The sequence below is a fragment of the Apiospora kogelbergensis genome (genome assembly GCF_038363985.1).
Source record: "Apiospora kogelbergensis strain CBS 113332 chromosome Unknown utg000006l_segment0_segment0, whole genome shotgun sequence".
Classification (NCBI taxonomy): Eukaryota; Fungi; Ascomycota; class Sordariomycetes; order Amphisphaeriales; family Apiosporaceae; genus Apiospora; species Apiospora kogelbergensis.
The window spans coordinates 252,297-269,903 of NW_027117423.1; the positions used below are offsets into that span (position 1 = coordinate 252,297).

General features: G+C 55.7%; 6 protein-coding genes across 6 annotated transcripts; 4 read left to right on the forward strand and 2 right to left on the reverse strand.

The window, feature by feature from the left end:
* Positions 1 to 1,449: 1,449 nt before the first annotated feature.
* On the forward strand, positions 1,450 to 6,746 carry PG998_008878 (WD domain- G-beta repeat protein; the record flags this gene model as incomplete). The annotated part of the gene is made up of 6 exons (XM_066875694.1): positions 1,450 to 1,630; positions 1,684 to 1,938; positions 2,000 to 2,126; positions 2,185 to 2,496; positions 2,592 to 4,452; positions 4,500 to 6,746. The coding sequence occupies 6 exons, from the start codon at positions 1,450 to 1,452 to the stop codon at positions 6,744 to 6,746; spliced, it is 4,983 nt and encodes a 1,660-aa protein (XP_066727850.1).
* Positions 6,747 to 8,888: 2,142 nt separating this feature from the next.
* Positions 8,889 to 9,728, forward strand: PG998_008879 (uncharacterized protein; the record flags this gene model as incomplete). The annotated part of the gene is made up of 1 exon (XM_066875695.1): positions 8,889 to 9,728. One exon carries the CDS (start codon positions 8,889 to 8,891, stop codon positions 9,726 to 9,728), a length of 840 nt encoding a protein of 279 aa, XP_066727851.1.
* A 209-nt stretch (positions 9,729 to 9,937) lies between these two features.
* On the reverse strand, positions 9,938 to 11,734 carry PG998_008880 (uncharacterized protein; the record flags this gene model as incomplete). The annotated part of the gene is made up of 1 exon (XM_066875696.1): positions 9,938 to 11,734. The coding sequence occupies one exon, from the start codon at positions 11,732 to 11,734 to the stop codon at positions 9,938 to 9,940; it is 1,797 nt and encodes a 598-aa protein (XP_066727852.1).
* Positions 11,735 to 12,254: 520 nt separating this feature from the next.
* On the forward strand, positions 12,255 to 12,965 carry PG998_008881 (uncharacterized protein; the record flags this gene model as incomplete). Its single annotated transcript, XM_066875697.1, has 3 exons — positions 12,255 to 12,322; positions 12,377 to 12,602; positions 12,681 to 12,965. 3 exons carry the CDS (start codon positions 12,255 to 12,257, stop codon positions 12,963 to 12,965), a joined length of 579 nt encoding a protein of 192 aa, XP_066727853.1.
* Positions 12,966 to 13,091: 126 nt separating this feature from the next.
* PG998_008882 (RNA polymerase Rpb4-domain-containing protein) lies at positions 13,092 to 13,604 on the reverse strand (the record flags this gene model as incomplete). Its single annotated transcript, XM_066875698.1, has 2 exons — positions 13,092 to 13,406; positions 13,473 to 13,604. 2 exons carry the CDS (start codon positions 13,602 to 13,604, stop codon positions 13,092 to 13,094), a joined length of 447 nt encoding a protein of 148 aa, XP_066727854.1.
* A 1,594-nt stretch (positions 13,605 to 15,198) lies between these two features.
* Positions 15,199 to 16,580, forward strand: PG998_008883 (Bcprs5; the record flags this gene model as incomplete). Its single annotated transcript, XM_066875699.1, has 3 exons — positions 15,199 to 15,527; positions 15,574 to 16,150; positions 16,200 to 16,580. 3 exons carry the CDS (start codon positions 15,199 to 15,201, stop codon positions 16,578 to 16,580), a joined length of 1,287 nt encoding a protein of 428 aa, XP_066727855.1.
* Positions 16,581 to 17,607: the final 1,027 nt, after the last annotated feature.

Sequence of the window (17,607 nt, forward strand, 5' to 3'; positions counted from 1 at the left end):
CTTGCTGGCAGGATTGTCACGAGTACCCGAGCGGGCCAGCCGTTACTGATAGACGGTGACCTTTGAAACCAATCCTGGAGGATATCGGCGGAGCTCTTCGCCTGTAGCTTGTAGTAGGTAATAGATAGACATGGTGCAGCGGCATGGTCTGCTCTGCTCTCTCTGCTCACCTTGGTCGTTGCTTCGCCTCCGCCTGCCTGTCTGCCTGTCTATTCTCGCTTTTCTATACCTCGGGGGTTGGATAGCAAAGAGAGATGCCAGCTCAGACTGCATGAAGGTGACGGACAAGCAGCAGCAGCAAGCAAGTTATTTCATCATGGCACACATGAGCCACAATGCACCCAGAGGCTTGAGGCTAATTATATCCCCAAGAATGGATACCTCGCTCCGGCCTCCCATGTCTTGGGCTGCTGCAGAGCAGCCAGTCACGGTCGTCTCCAGGCTCATCGCCAATTCGACCACACTCGCTACCCTGACCTCCCCCCTGTCCACTCGGCATGCAATGGCTGATCAGACCCCTGCCCCATGCTTGACCATGCAGACATTGGCTTAGCCGTTCCGTATCCGCTCTAGATTTGGCCCTGCTACTATATGCAACTCGAACCATTGACAGCTCGAGACGACTCCTCCCTACGCGCTGGGCTTCCTCGACGGCGATAGAGGACTTTATTGCTCTCTCACACCCCCGGATTCGTAACTTGTTCATCGGTCCCTTTCTTTGCTTCTTGCCTCCCGTCCATGCTTCCCAGCTTGCGTCTTCTTGCATTAAACCGGACGTCCAACCCACGAGCCTTTCATGCAAGACAAGCGCCGGCACACCACTTTGAGTCAACTATAGTACCACCACCACTAATGCACCACCATCCCACGAGGCGATAACCGATTTACCCATACCCATGTGCGACATAACCTAATTCCTCCCCCCAAGAAATGTGTCCGTTTCTTCTTTCCGTTGTGTTGTGTTCTAATATCTCTTCTAGCCACCCAAGCGAAAGACATACTTTTGTCTCTACCGACGCCGGATTCCGAAGCCGCACGTTGCTGTGCTACATTGGCCATCACGCATCCACGATCCACCGGCTACTTGTTTTTCCCTTCTCGTCGCTTGCTGCACACCTGATCACCATATAGTCGGTACACCGACCGAACTCGAGGAGGGACTTCGTTCCCGGGAACGGGCAGCTGGGTGTAGCGTGTGATGTTCGCATCCCGTATTGTGTAGCGTCCCCGCTTCCTTAGGTCACTTCACGATCCCATTCCGAAAGAGAAAGGTCGCACGCCGAAGTCAGTCGCCCTTGCCCTGTTCGTAGAGCAGCTGTCGGATCTATAAGAAGCCATTGGAAGCTGTTCCCGGTGCTGGCGCATCAGATCCGGAGCTGGGGGGTTGTTTTCTTTTTGGTATGAACCAAACATGCTTACTGTCTGTTACAGGAAAGCATTGTCGTCGCCATGTCGTCCAGGAGCCACCCGTCAGTGCCTCGGCACCCCCACACATCTATCGCATCGTCCGCGAAGTCCTCTCAACGGACGGGCAAGACGGTTGCCGAACCAAGAGACTTCACTTCGCCCACGCCATTGATGAAGTACTTCGAGCCATGCGCGGCCACTGCCGGCATGCTGCTCTATGGCCGTACGTGCTCGACATATCCAGACATATGTTTATCGTTACTGACAGTCCAGCAGAGGGGAACTCGGTGGTCGTTTCTCACCATGACAGCTTAACTATAGAAAGGCGATTCTCCCGCCATTCGGCTGAAGTCCAGCTGCTCGCAGTCGATACCCAGAGCGATATTGGCGCTGGCCGGTTGGTCGTCAGCTACGATACCGACATGACCGCCATCGTCTGGGATTTGATGACAGGAGACGAAGTTGCGCGATTCGCTTCGTATGAGAACCTGACATGCGCAGCCTGGATGCGCAATGGCAATGTTGCTTTTGGTGAGTTTGCACTTTTGTGTTTGTTGTATCAAAGAAATCAAATGATTAACACAAACATTAGGGAACACGCAAGGAAATATTATCTTGTTCGAGCCGACAACATCAGAACATATATCTGCTAGGACCATTGATCAAATATCAGTAACGGCATTAGCTCCTGCAGCAGATTGCCGGACATTTGCCATTGGGTGCGTTTCACGACAGGAAATTCTAAGCACATACCAGACTGACTAATGAAATCTCCAGATACCAAAATGGTTCACTACTTATTGCAACTCTGCAACCACGCTTCACGATATTGCACAATTTGAGCACGAATAGGGCTCCATCGCCAATTGTCAACCTCTCGTGGCACGCCTCTTCATCACGCCAAAAGTCGGACATGTTGGCGGTGCAGACGAACGATGGCGACCTGCGGGTCTGGAGCGTGGCAAAATCGTACAGCAGCGACGATCCGGCCAAAGTGGTCAGAATATTAAAGCGAACCGAGAACTACCAAAACGCTCCCAATTGGATGGGCTGGTCCAAGAACGGCCGCATTATCCAGTTTTCTGAAAGGTTTGCACGCTTCTCCTTAGCACCAGCACTATGTGGCACGGCATATACGCGCGCGCTTACAACCACGATCCTGTATGGCTGACCTCCCCCTACAGCGAAACCCTCTCGTGGGATGTTCGGACAAAACACGTCACCTATGACAGCATACCGACACTCGAACATGTGCGGGGCCTTGCTGTCTACGGCCCGGGTGCGACCTTGTTCACGCTCGGCGCCAACAACACGGTCCAGCAGTTCGACCTCAACACGCCATCGCAGATGGTCGCTAACGTGCAGCACCCTGCCAACCTTTTGCCGCCGTCACCCCCGGTCTCGATCGAGGAGCAGTCCGAGCATGGTGTCGTCATCATCGCCACCGACTCGGACTCCGTTTCCGCCCCTGAGTCGGTGTCTGTCCCTATCAACTCGGAGGTGTCCGAAAGCGATGACGATCATCTTTCTCCTTTGGCGAGGATTGCGCGAGGCGCCGAGGTGATTACCGAGGTCGCCGAGCAAGACAGGTACATGTCGGCCAGCCCGGTCTCGAGCCGGAGCCGTACCTCTACTACCTCGAAGTCGTCTGCGGGATCTAGCACCCGAGGCCGCCACCCTCCTTCGGTCCTCTCCCGTGGGATGACCGAGAATACTTACATCTCCGCAGGGTCTTCTCTCCGTTCGTCGGCCCAGCCCCCGCCCTTTGGCGATAAAGATGCCTACTCCATTAGCAGCATTAGCTCTGCCTCCATGACGTCTTCGTCGCGCCCGTCGCGCCATCGCCCGTCCCGTCTGAGAAACGAGGTTCCGCGGAGCCCGGATGATGCGAAGGTCCATGACTTGTTCAAATTCACCAGGAGCCGCCTGCACGACGTTCCTTATAAGCGAGCACCGCTGGTGGACCAAACACGCCTTACTAACGAGGACCTGCGACGACAGATGCTCAGCATCATATTTGGGTGGAATAAGGAGATCCAGGACCTGGTCCGCGATGAATTGTCTCGCCACCCGCAGGGTTCCCCGAGTAGGATTTTGCTGTCCAAATGGCTGGGAGACATCGACGCCGACATCATGACGGCCTCGTCCGAGAACATGACTTCTTCCGACTGGATGTTGTTGGCACTCAGCGGCATTGGCGGCCAGGCCTCGCAGCACAAGCTCGGTCGAGCTTACGTCCAGCGTCTACTGGAGAGCGGGGATGTGCACGCGGCTGCGACTATTATGATTGGCATGGGCGACCACAACGACGCGATCGAGATCTATGTCTCGCACAAGCGCTTCATGGAAGCTCTGATTTTGCTCTGCCTCTACTTCCCCAACGTCTGGGAACGCCAGTCGCAGATCATCAAGAAATGGGGAGAGTTTGCAGTGCTGCATGGCCAGCAACAGCTCGCCATTCGCTGTTTCGCATGCACTGGCCAGGAGTCTTCGGAGCCGTGGGCCTCGCCCTCGGCTGCCCAGGTCACTTTCCAGAGTCTGAACCAAAGCATCCCGGAGGTACTAAGCCCGCCTTTGTCGCCCCCTGGCATGAACAGAGGGCCGCAACGCAGCATTGCAAAGACCTCGGCTCTTAAACTCATCACCAGTTTCGGAGACCAGAGTGCCAAATCGAAGTTCTTCGCTGCGGGAGATGGTGGACAGACCCCCATCGCTGCCGGCGTCACCCCTATTGCCGAGTCGGCAATTTCACCGGCCGGCAACTACGACCCCGCCACGGCCTTTATCAAGCCATCTCAGCGAAGCGCTTTCAACACCCCCAGTTCGGCGCGGGTAACGACGCCCGGTGGCTTCGGCCGCCAGCGTCTGCCTTCCATCGGTGAGGTTCGCGGTGCTGAGATCCCTACTCCACCAGTAGTGGAAGATACCAGCAGCAGGCAACGTCGGGTTCACCATTCCCGCAAGTCTTCGGCTGATGAGCAGGCGTACGCGGCCGGCATGTCCCTCGGCAGAGCTGCCACGGCCAGCCCTCAGATGATGCGGGATGTCCACCAGCGACGGAAAGACCCCCTCCGCCATCTCCCTCGCCTCAGTCCTTTGCTGCTTTGATGACTCAAGGCCGCACTAGTCGCAACGGCGCTCGAGACCGCGTGCCTGACGGGATCGACTTGAAGCTTCAGTCCATTGATGCTGCCATGAGCGATGTGACATCACCGGAGCAATCCGTGGCTTCTTCCACTCGCTTCCACTGGCCCACCAGACGCCGTGGTCCCGGCTCCATTGCCAGTTCAGTCACTTCGCAATCCAGCGCTGGCCGAAGCCACAACCGCGCCCCGCCGCCTGTCGCGAGAGGTATAAACGATCACATCTCCAGCATTGAAGCTGCCCAACGCCCCTCTCGAAGGCACCGCAGCCGCGACAGCAGCCGGACCCGCCAAGAGGACCATCGTGCAAGAAGCCGTGAGAGCAGCCGGAACCGCAAGGAGTCAACACGCGAGGCTTCGTCGGAGCGAGGCCGTGGCGCCGCAAGGACCTACACGCCCAAGCCGGCCAAGCGTTCCCCCACTTCCCCGATCCCCATGTCTCCCGAGGACCTCCTCAACCTGAGCACGTACCGGAATGACGAGGTTGGAGAGCCGTCCACCGTGAGGAAATCAAGCCAGATCCGACGCACCTCGCCAAGGTCCCAACGCATCTCGAGCCGTACCTCGAGCCGAGATACGCGACGCCGGAGCCCGGAGCGCCGACCCCTCGCCTTGGAGATTCGCGGTAGAAGCGACGATCGGGACGATGGCTCCGTGATGCGGTCTCCTTCTTCGCCGCTACCCATGTCCGCAGGTGGCCACTTCTTCGGGTCCGATGACGAGAAGGACTACCAGGCCGCCGTTGAGCAGCAGGAGAACTTCCGGAACCGACACAACCGCAGCCGCGGCATGAAGGAACCCGCCTCGCCGGCCGTTGAGCGTCGTGCTCGCGATCGGTCCGAGAGCCGCAAGCGACGCGTCAAGACCCCGATGGAGATGGAGGCCATGGAGAACCCCGCCCCGTTGTCTTCTCAGGTATACAAGGAGCCGGCCCGCGCCGGTGCCATGAAGTCGATCCTTACCGAGAGACAGGCCAAGAAGGAGGCCGCTGCCCGCGAGCTGGAGGAGCGCCGCCGGTCCCTCGCGCTGCGCCCGATGGCCCCCGTTATCCCTCACCCCGACGAGTTCTCGCCTATTGTGTCGCGCCCGCCTACCGCTTTCGAGCTGCAGGGCTCGTCCCGTACCCCTCCGCTTCAGGACCTCCCGCAGCGAAGCGCCACGGCCGACTTCACACGGAGCTCGCAGAGCTCGCAAATGCGCAGCGGAAACCGGCCCTTCATCGGTCTTCCCGCCACTCCCAAGGCCATGAGACTCCAGTTTGAGAGCGATAGCAAGGGAAAGCCCAACGTTCCCCCGATCCCGTCCCAGTGGACCAAGACGTCGCCTCCGTCTTCGAACCAGCCGTCCCCCGTTAAGCCCGCGGCCGAGTCTCCGGCCAAGGAAGCGAACGAGCCGTCGCTCCTGACGCTGCTTCCTTCCACCGTCTACTCCCCGCCCTCGCGGCCCATGATCCAGCGATGCATGTCCGCCCCCATCGACGAGCAACAAGCACCTTCGTCTTTCCAGTCCCATTCGCGGAACGGCTCCTCGGCCCGGAAGATGAGCATCCCCGAGGCGTCCATCCGCGGCATCGACGAGATGCTCGGCGGAGGCGGACGCGGCCACTCGCGCCGGGCGTCCCGCGACGAGCACATCCCGCCGCCGCCGCCTCCCCCGATCCTGAGGGAGCTGCAGCACCTGGCCATGCCGCCGCCACCGCCGCCCGCGCCCCTCCCGGGCCTGCAGCCCCAGGTCTACGGCGGCGGCAAGGGCACCATCGAAATCGTCATGGACGACGACGAGCCCTCGGCCAACGCGCCGAACCCGGTCATGCCCGCCAGCGACGCCGACGTGCCCATCATCGCGCCGCCGCAGACGCGCCACGCGCGCAGCCAGAGCGTCAACGAGAACAAGGACAACAGCATCGCGGGCCGCTGGGGCCGCGCCACGGAGCGCATGCGCTCGGCCAGCCGCGGCCGCACCAGCTCGCAGCTCGGCCAGCGCACCGCCAAGTCGCCCGAGCAGACGTCGCCCTACGAGAGCGTCCTGCCGCCCGTCAGCTACAAGAGCCCGACAGCGGCCGAGCCCGGCAACAACAACAACGCCCAGCTGCCGCAGCAGCCCTCCATGATCGAGCGACACCCCCGCGAGGTCCGGGCGACGTACCACACGCGCCACAACTCGGGCACTGGCCTCTCTCAGAGCGAGATGATCTAACGACCAAAATCTTTGATCATCGCTATTCTTCTTCTACTACTTCTGCTTCCTTTGCATGGCGCCGGCGTTTTCATCCTGCTCTTTCTTTTTCATGGGATTGATACCAATTTCTCTCCGTCGTCTACCAACCATGAACAAGGCAGCAGGGCTTTTCTATACGCACACGACTTGCGGGAGCTTGGATCCATTTCCAGGCCTCCAAAGATGTTTTATCTTCTCTTTGTTTCGACTTTTCATGGGAGAATACTTGCAATTGTCTCATAGCAGAGCCGGTGCACATTCCCATCATCATATAACGACAGCATTTGTTCTTCTATCTGGATATTTATCATCAGCATCTTATGCCTACTTCGTCATTTTCCCTTTCTCTCTATCTAACGGCCGAACCACATATCATTTTGCATTGTTTACTATACTTCTACTCCCTCTTCGAATCTGGAAGACAGACACAACGTTGTATACTTCATATACTACTTATCCCTGATATCGCTATTGATATATATATCCAATGGCGAAGGAAGGGAGAGAGGTCTCGAGGCCGCGGCAACGCAGCCGAGAGAATTTATCTATTTCGAGACGACTTTTTGTGCCACACGGCCCGGATGGAATGGGATGGAATGGATGGGTGGGTGGGTTGGAGTGAGACTACTACTAGGACCCCTGGAAACGAAAACATGGATATAGGAAGAATGATACATACATATTCATGGACGTGGATGGTGTTTGCCGTTGGCAAAAAAAAAAGAACACGGGTTTACTGGAGAGGCTCGGGAAAATACATGACATGTTTTATATACAAAACTGAGGAGGGAGAACAAAGGGAGAGAGGGAGAGAACACCAAAAGCTGGAATGATGATGACGGGGATGTGTGTATGTGTTGTTGCTGGCAAGAAGATATCATTGCCTCGAGCGTACACACATCTCCACGATATGACCAAAGAGAGAGAGAGAGAAGAGAAGAGAGAGTCCTAGTGGAGTTTATCCCATCTTACAACGCTGCCTCACGGCATCTTGTTAGGTAATACCTTGAGGGTGTTTTTAGTTATTGATTTTGTTTTGGCTTGGGGATTGATCGGAAAGGACATGGCTGTGGACAGAAGGGGGAGGTTTTATATTAGGACCCGAGATTCTAGTTTCGTGCAATGGAGTACTGTAATGCGCATTCGACCATGTCATACAATGAATGCATCTTTCTTGACCATGTGCAGTGAATGCCTTTGCGAAGTGTAGAATTGGTGTAGACATGCATGCATACCGTCTATACTGCTTATGTGGTGTTGGGAGGGTGGATGTGTCACGCTGGAGGGATGCACGAAGCAAAAAGAGAGAGGTAGAGGGTTCGAACCACGCGTGTGCCACGGTTTTCCTTACTTGCAGCACACTAACGATATCTCAAGATGACCAAATGCCATGAAGACAATTGCTGCATGTAGAAAAAGGACAAAAAAATAAAAAAGATAGCGGAGTTGACCACTCCATCTCAACCTACTAGCCCAAGTCCCCGAGCGAGCGTGATCCAGAGCGCCATGCGACGGGGGAGACACTCTGCTGAGTGAAACCTCCCTGAAGCGTACTCTCCATTTCCTAGGGAATACTGTACACGCCGGTTACCCAAGCGGACAGTGAAGACCACCGCAGCATTCGCCCTGGGCGCCGCAGTCGGGGGATCTGACGGAATTGGGAAATTCTGGCGGGATGAGAATTGCAAGTGCCTTCTAACCAATATGACCATTACAGTCGAGAGAAAACGCTCTTACTGGTACTTATGTAGACTACTTGCTAGTTTTGCCTGGGTTTAGCCGAGTGGGCGACGAGGTACGTACCTTTTCCCCGAGATGCGATAAGATGGATAAGCTGATAGGAGCTCCCCAGATAGTGGCATGGCATGCTAGCTAGCCAGTGCCGCCGCATATGTAGACAGTACCCAGACGGATGCTTCAGTGCTTGTCTGCTGAGTTTCATAGCTGCAACGCCGTCGAGTCGGCAGGAGCATACATACATTCATTAGCTCCTTGATATCACCATCATCGCCAGCGACAAACACGTTTCTAAGACCAGGATGCAAGCCCAGTAGCCTCGCTCTCCACCAAGTAACGCCCGTCATCGCATACAAGACCAAGCGACAAAATCCCCCACCGACCATGCTCACGGCCGCGCCCCATCTCCACGTCCGGCGCCCCTCGCCCACGACCGCCGAGTTCACCGTATCGACGTACCCGCCGCACCCGACCCTGACGCAGCGCCTGCTGCTGGTGCTCGTCGGCACGCTGCGCGTCGTGCTGGCCCTGGGCGCGGGCATGCTGCTGTACGCGGCGTGGTGGACGCAGCTCTCGCCGAGCGCGTACGAACAAAGCAACATCTGGCTGCTGCCCGCGGCGCAGCACGAGTTCCTGCTGTACGGGACGGCGCTGGGCCGCGGCGCCGCGGACGTGGCGGCGCGCGCGCCCGCCTGGGCCCTGGTGCCCCTGTGTCTAGGCGCCCTGTACGCCGCTGTCAAGCGCATCCACGTCGAGGAGCGCCTGCTGGTGCTGCGCGGGCTGGGCATCCAGACGCGCTCGACGCCCGCGACCGTGCTGCTGGGCTGGCTCGGCTGGCTGGGCAGCCGGGGCGGCGGCGGCGCCAACAACAACGGCGGCGGCGGCCCGACGCGCTTCATACCCACCGAGAAGATCCGCGACGTGCTCATCAACGAGGCCTTCTGGGGGTTCGGCGTGCGCTACATACTGGTCATCGTCGTCGAGGGCGAGGAGGGGCTCGTCGTCGTCTTCCCGAAGCTGCTGCCGCGCCGCGAGGTCGTCGAGGAGGTCTGGCGCGGGCTAAGGGGGTGTCTGTTCGACGAAGGCGGGATCGGAGGAGGCGAGCAGCAGCCGGAGAAGAAGCGGAGGTTCAAGGATACCAAGCGACGCTCGATAGGGGGCGACAAGATGTCGCCGGCCTCGGCTACGGGAGAGAAAGGGGAAGAGGTTCGGGAAGGGTCATGACGAGCAGGAATGTGATTACAAACAACATCGAAGATACAGCAAGCATGTAATACATATCGAAAATCAAACATTTATGATGTCAATCATGTGTCTATTGCTTCTAAGTAACTCCTTTGATGCTGAGTTGAGTGCTTATATACCAAGCTTCTTTACGTCCATAGTAAACCGAACCAAATCGCTTCCTCTTCGCTTCCTCTTCACTGTTTTATCTATTCATCTCCATCCTCTACAGGCGGAAGGTTATGCCGCGGAATACCCTCCCACTTCTTCGCCCGCGCCGCCCGCCAGTCATCGGCATCCTTGTACCCCTTGCGCCGGGCCTCCTTATCGTACGTCTCCTCGGGCGCCGCCAGCGTGCCGCGCTTGAGCAACGGCACCCACTTGCCGACAATGCGATCGCGGTTGTCGCCCTCGAAGGCGCGCTGGCTCAGCGACATGTGCGCGGGCGCCTTGCGGTCCAGGCGCTTGGTGACGTCGCCGCTCAGCGTCCCCGACGCCACCAGGTTGAGCAGCTGGCCCGCGAGGATCTCGTCGACCTTGCGCTCGCGCCACCCCTCCCACAGCTGGTCCACGAGCCCCGAGACGCCGTGCTTGCCGAGCGGGTTCTCCTCGCCCTCGTAGATCCACCGCATGTTGTCGACCTTGGGCGCGGCCGGGTCCGCCCCCGGCGCGTTCGTGATGCGCAGGTCCGGGAAGATGCAGTCCCACAGCACCAGCGGCATGTCGCTGGCCAGCGTGTAGTTGGGCCGGCGCGGGTGACGCGTCGGGTCCAGCATCGCGTCCAGCACCTCCGGCGTCTCGAGCCCTTGGCCGATGGTGAAGAGCACCGACACCATGCAGCGGATCTGGTGCCAGAGGAAGGCCGAGCCGCGGACGTGGAAGTAGTAGACCTTGGGGTACGTCTCCGAATCTATCGCACCTTGGATCTTGTCAAGATGGGGCGACCGAAAATCTCCCTGTTGCAGATGCGTCAAGGCGGTGGCGGCGTCTTTGACCTCGACGACGTCGCACTCGAAGATGCGCCGCTTGAAGTTCTTGATAAGCTTGCCCGGATCCACCTTGCAGAAATTGCGGAAGTCGTGCAGGCCCTCGAACTTTTTCGCCGCCACCCGCATCGCCTCGATGTCGAGCCAGCCGTCTTTCACGCCGTTGGGCATGGTGGCCTTGGGGTTCTCCAGGATGTTGGGCACCGGGGAGTAGGCGGGCTGCGTGAAGAAGTAGCGGTACTGCCTCTCGGCGCATTCGTGTCGCGCCGAGAAGTTGGCCGAGACGTCGGGGCACCAAGCTATCATCCTGATATCTGGCGGCAGCAGTCGGTTCAGAATCCGGCAGTACTGGATCTCGTCTGTGTGGTCGTCAAAGGGCTTTTCCTCTGCCAGTTCTTCTTCTTCGATATCCTCTTCAGCTGGTGATGTATTGGTCGATGCATCTTCTTGCTTTGAGTCTGCGGTCTGTTCTTGAGCGGCAACTGTGGCAGGAGACTTCCCCCTTTTCCTCGGCAACGGCCGATTACTCCGGACCCTCAGGCCGATGACTTGCCCAAAGGCCGATACGCCGCGGTCGGTGCGTCCGCACTTGGAGTAATCCCAGGGTTCCCAACGGACCTCGTCCGGCTTCTCGGGGAAGATCAGACAGGATCGGACCAAGGCCTTCCACAGCTCCTCCTCGATGGTCGAAAGCGTGGCCGAGGCCTGGAATTCGAACCCGCCGTAGACTTTACCCAGATACGCCAGCTTGAAGGCGACCAGGCGCGTGCTATACCGGGACGGATCAATCTTGCGATCCACCTTCTTCTTGGCCGGCTTCAAAGGCGGCGCAGCCGTTCCATCGTCAACTGCCACCGCTGCAACAAGATCTGGAGCTACAGTGTTCTCCTGCGGCTGAGTGGTGGACAAAGAAGTAGCAGCCGCATTGTGTAAGAAAGTTGCCTTCTCGGCTTCTAAGCTCTGGATGCGCTTGATGAGCGCTTCCTTGGTCCAGCGGTTGTATTCCGACTTATTGTCCATTTTCTGAAGCAGTTGTCGCCAAGTGGTCGCGATCAAATTTTGGCAACGAGTTGCGACGGCGGCGGCTGTGTAAGACCGAGTCAGGCTCGTCACCGGCGGCTGCCCAAGAAAAGGATGTGCGGGGAGATATACGGCATAGCAGAGTCGACTTGTGGCCGGCCGACGAGTGAGAGCCTTCATACAGGCACTTGGCCTTTTTTTCCAGCCAAAAAGGGAGACACAAGTAAATCGTTTGGGGTGTAAGAGTCACAAATACTGAGCCCTCTATTCTTATTAGTCGTGGATTTCCGCCCTAGCAAATGCGAAAAGATGGAGCTCCATTCGCTTTGTGGCGGCGTCCTCCGTTTTTAGGAAGTTGGCTGTTCAGCTTATCGATGCTTGTGGCTTTGCGCTACTAACTGACCTATCAGTGTAGCATTTCCAGAGCTGCGTTCGTATTCCTCGCTATATCAATCAAACGCATTTATGAATTGTATCGGATATAAATCAGTTTGATTATCAAGTGGTCTAGTATCCCGCGATGGACGCCGATGCGATTAAAGTTATGTTGTTGGGGGACGAGAAGGTCGGAAAGTCTTCCTTTCTCTCGTAAGTGGAGCATCCCCAGAACTGGCTGTAGTATGCTGATGACTTGGGTCGCAGACGTATGAGCAAAGGTAGCAGTGCGCTTGAAGGCAAAGTAGATATCGCGCCTTTGCGAGATATTGATCAACCATTCGTGTTCGAAGCGCGCAGAGGAAATGCACAATACCGCTTCGAGTTCTACGACACGGCCAGTCCAGAGAATTGGCGGCTGCTTCGCCCGGATGTGGTCATTATTTGCTATGATATCAGCCAGAGACTGAGTATGATCAATATGCAGCGTATTGTACGTGCAATCCCTACCACTATTATCTCTTCCATCCCGAACTCGATCCATCATCGTGTCTAACCTCACTTTTGCTAGTGGATCAACGAGGTTCGCGCAACATATTCGGAGATTGAAGCACACCTCCCTATAATAGTCCTCGGATTGAAGCGTGATCTGCGATCTGAAACGGATCCAAACGGGATCATATATCCTCAGGAAGCATACAGAGTATCCCAGGAGATGAGAGCCGACAAGTATGTGGAATGCTCTTCGGTGACTGGGGAGTTATTCAAGTTGGCCTTTGAAGAAATCTGCAGCACGGCAATGAAGACTAAAACTGCGGAAGGCGGCCAGAGTGAAGGAGGATGCGTAATTAGCTGAGAATAGCGTTAGCAGGTATCGCAACCCAGGGATCAAGATAGATAAAGAGCTTACCAGGCTGCTGCATGGCTCATTTGCCAGAAATCGTAGTAGCACACACTGGTGTTATAGACAAGCTTTGTCCCTTCAGCTACCACCCTCGGTGGTTTGCATAGCATCCCCATCTCCCTCTTGGGCCTTGGGAGGAAATGAGCCGAGCACCTCCTGAATGCCGTTGCAGATGTCCTCCTGTTCCTCGGCGGTGAAGCGCTCCTCCATATCCTCGAGGACGGCGTTCAGCATGGGGACGTTGACGGGGCGCAGGTTCATGATCATGATCATCTCGCCCTTTTGAATGTCATAGGGTCGCAGCCTTTCGAGGAGCTTGGCGATGGACTCCTCACCGTATGCCGGTGGGTCCTGCGACAGAGGGTTCTCTGGGCTCTTCAGGTATTGAAGCAGCTATTATGAAAAGGAGGTGAGTCAGACTTTGGAAAATTACAGGGGCCATTGGTGCACGTATCATACCTCTCTGCGCAACGTCTCCAAGTTGCCGGGGCCGCGTCGCTTCTGTTCCTGATACTCTCTCTCCTGGTTCTGGAGAAAAGTGAAGACCTCATGGTTGCTGAGCAGGGCCGACTTGGCCTCGAGTATCTTCATGTTGCCTTCGCGGGGGTTGGAATCCCAAGTGAACTCTCAAGCGTTTATCTTATTTTATTAGGCTACCGCGGCTGATTGAGAAGGAGGCTGGAGATGCTTGTCAATTGTTGGAGTGAGTTTGAGTTGAGCCTCAGGAATCCACTTGGGCAGACGAAGGATGGTACCGCCGCCGTAAATTTTTGGTTTAAATCCAGAAGCTCTCAAGACCCAATTGCGCCCGGGTTCCATTGGCCCAGGCCGCTTGCCAATGCGGCATTTCCCATTTGTCAAAGACTGTATAATTATAATTCAGTTTTTCTTCTTCTTCTTTTTTCCGTAGTATGCATTGGATGTCGAGAAGCAGATGATACGATGATGCAACGTACGTATATGCGCACCGCCGTACGGAGCAGAGCAAAAATATTTGGAGAAGCGTGAGGTAACTCAAAACAGAGTTGCGCATGTAACCACTAATATTGCATCATTGGGCGTCCCAGGCACATAAGCTCCAATCTCCAATCTGAAAGGTTCGATGGATGTTGGAGGTACACACGAACACTGCGCCAGTTGTGTACATAACAGCCAGACAGCCAGACGTACATGCACTATACTGATACATACATACATGAACCGCACGGTAAGGCAAGGCAAGGTAGAGGCGCTGCAAGTGTCGTACACCGGAGCGAACTATGAGCAATGAATGAATCCCCTTTCCCCTCGTGAATCGTACCCCGCCATGTCAATCACTGCTGAAAGTACTATGCCGTGACTTCCAATGTTTCCTACCCCACCAGAAAGCCCACGGATCTTGGAGACCTTGGACAGACTGGACAGAAAAAAAGTTCTGCCCCACTGCAAGCAAAGACTCAAGTCAGTTTGACTGGCCTATCAGTCCAGTCTGGACCCTGGGTTGCGACGGTGTATCAACCACTTGCAAGCTTGCATTGATCACCTTAACCCAGCGTAGACGAAGGGGAACGAAAGTGAGAAGGAAAAAAAAAAAAGAGACCCAGCTACATACAGGCACCTAAACATACCCTAGTTGCCGAGTTCCAAAATTTGTTCAATGCTGCTCATCTCGCCCTTCCGACCGGCCTTGTGCCTTCTTCTTATTCCTTTGTTCTCTCTCCTTGAGTCAGTCCCAAATCCCAGATCTTCTCTCGTATATTCGACCATACTCCCAGTTATGGATCTCTAACCTTCGTCTTCTGCCTGGCCAGCATCTTTATCGCATAGCCCATCTGTCATTTTTCTGCCCCCTCGGTGTGTTACTTGCTCACCGACAAAACGCTCAGTCAATCTCGATCCTAGGGTCTTGAAAGATTACCCTCGGCTGTAGCAGGTTTTGACTACTCTCCGTTACCGGTGTACTTCGAGCACGAAAGCCTGCGTCATCAGAAAACGCTTGAGTTTCTACTCGAACGTGTTCTGAATTCGTTACCTGAGCCGCTGTAAAGTTGCTCGATATCGCTGTCGCACGTCACTGTAGCTCACCGAGCTCTATATCTCTCGTTGGTTGTGTACCTTCTCCCACCACTGAGCAAAGCTCGGAATCCCACCACGCCGCGGCTCCACCGATAAATTGCACGCCAAGCCAGAACCTCACACGACGACAATGGTTCGTAACATCGTTATTCTCGGGGGTAACTCCCACCCAAAGTTGGTCGACAGCATATGCGCTAGCCTTGGTTTGCCCCAAGGTGATCGCGTTCTCTCGAGCTTCTCGGTTGGCGAGACTCGGTGCGAGATCAAGGATTCCGTCCGAGGCAAGGATGTCTACATCATCCAATCGGGCGGCGGCAACGTCAATGACCACTTCATGGACTTGTGCATCATGATCTCGGCTTGCAAGACCGGTTCGGCTAAGAGGGTGACTGCCGTCTGCCCTCTGTTCCCCTATTCTCGCCAACCCGACTTGCCCTACAACAAGACCGGCGCCCCTCTGTCGAAACAACCCTGTACCGTCCCAGGCAGCGGCTACACTTTCGAGAGCGTTCCGGCGACCCCCTGCTCCCGGCATTGCTAAGAGCGCCGGGCTTACCAATGGCATCGATGGCCTCAGCAAGAGACTGGACAGAGCTCAGATATCAGAGAACAACATCCACTCGCCGGCAGCCACTGCCACCCCGGTTGCCAACGGGCCTAATGGCATGAACGGAGGCGACACCTACTTCAAGCGCACCGACTCGTCACTCAGCCTCGGTAACTCACGCACCCCCGGCGCATTCACGACCCACGACTACGAGAAAGTAAATCACTTCACCAGCTTCCAGGGGAAGCCCGGTTACAAGCAATGGGTGGCTCAGGCTGGAACGCTTGTTGCCGACTTGTTGACTTGCTCGGGCGCCGATCACATCATCACCCTCGACCTCCACGATCCTCAATACCAGGGTTTCTTCGACATCCCCGTGGACAACCTGTACGGCCGCCCGCTTCTCAAGCGATACATACAACAAAACATCCCGAACTTCAAGGAAGCCGTCGTTGTTAGCCCGGACGCTGGAGGTGCCAAGCGGGCCACTGCGATCGCAGACAGTCTGAACATGGAGTTCGCTCTCATCCACAAGGTAATGTGCCCGCTTTCTTAGAAATGTCTCACTCCTGAAACCCTGCTAGGAACGCCGCCCTACGAAGATCACGGATCGACAAAACGCCACCATGATGCTTGTGGGCGAGGTGGCCAACCGCGTGTGCGTCCTTGTCGACGATCTGGCCGATACGTCGAATACCATCACGCGCGCCGCCAAGTTGCTGAAGAAGGAGGGGGCCACGAAGGTCTATGCGCTCTTGACCCACGGCGTCCTGAGCGGCGACGCCATTTCGCGTATCAACGCTTCGGCCATCGACAAGATCGTCGTGACGAACTCCGTCCCTCAGGAGGAGCACCAAAGGATGTGTCCCAAGCTGGAGGTTCTGGACGTGTCCCCGGCCTTTGCCGAGGCTATCCGCCGTGTCCACCACGGCGAGTCCATCAGCGTTTTATTCCAATACGACTGATTTTATGTGGTAAGCTGCTTCATTTTCCAATAGCATTTACGGGAAGCGGCGTTCAGTCCATTGCGCAGAAGACGACTCTGCATTGACTGCATCCGGGTTCTCTGCATTTGCTTTTCTATCATCTTTATCCGGCGTTGGAAACATGGGCTATGAGACATTGCATCTGAAACCTCTGCATGATGAGGGCTGGATGGACAGCTCCGGTCCACTTGAGGCTCAAATATTCGCCGAAAAAGCAGGGCAGCGGTCTCATTGGTTGGTAAACATAGACATATAGAAAACAGTCCTACGGGGTTGCTTTCCTACGAAACATTCGGTGACCGGTTGTAAAAACAAACACAAAAATCACTGTGATGTGGTGAGCCGTTGCGCAACCCGCTCAGTCAGCTTGCACATACGGATCAACATGTCCAGTTGATCATGGTCTCCCTATTTAAGGGTGGACGCGATCAAGCTTATCTCATGATTGGTGTAAATCGATATCAAAACTTGACCTCTATGTCGCATTTTCTGCTGGACATATCTACGATGGATGGTTGCTTGTACAACTGCAAAACAATAGATTTCATATCAATAGAGCCTGATCATATCGTTGGTATACCAAATGTCGTCGTACTTATTGTTTCTCTGCTCGGTCCTGTGAATATGTGTGTTTGATGTGCTACGTACATTACTATGTGTCCTTAACTCCTATTATCGCCGTATATACTCCAGTAATCGTCTTCCCTATTTTGTACGAGAGTGCGAGACTCGGGGCTCACGAGATTGAAGTTCTTCCCAGGACAGCCGGATGCGCTCATTTTATGCCTCCTTTAACATCAGTAGTGCATGTTTGAAAAGGGGCGATGATCGCTCTGTAGCATACTCTCCGGTAGTGAAGCACAGAGAGAATCCTTAAGGATCTCCAGGGGTGAGTAAAAGAAGCATATGATGCCTTCACTGGGATACGTCCATAGATCTAGATTAAGTAGACTGGTGATAGGTATTGTACGCCTTAGATTTTACTACTTTTGCTATATCTACTCAC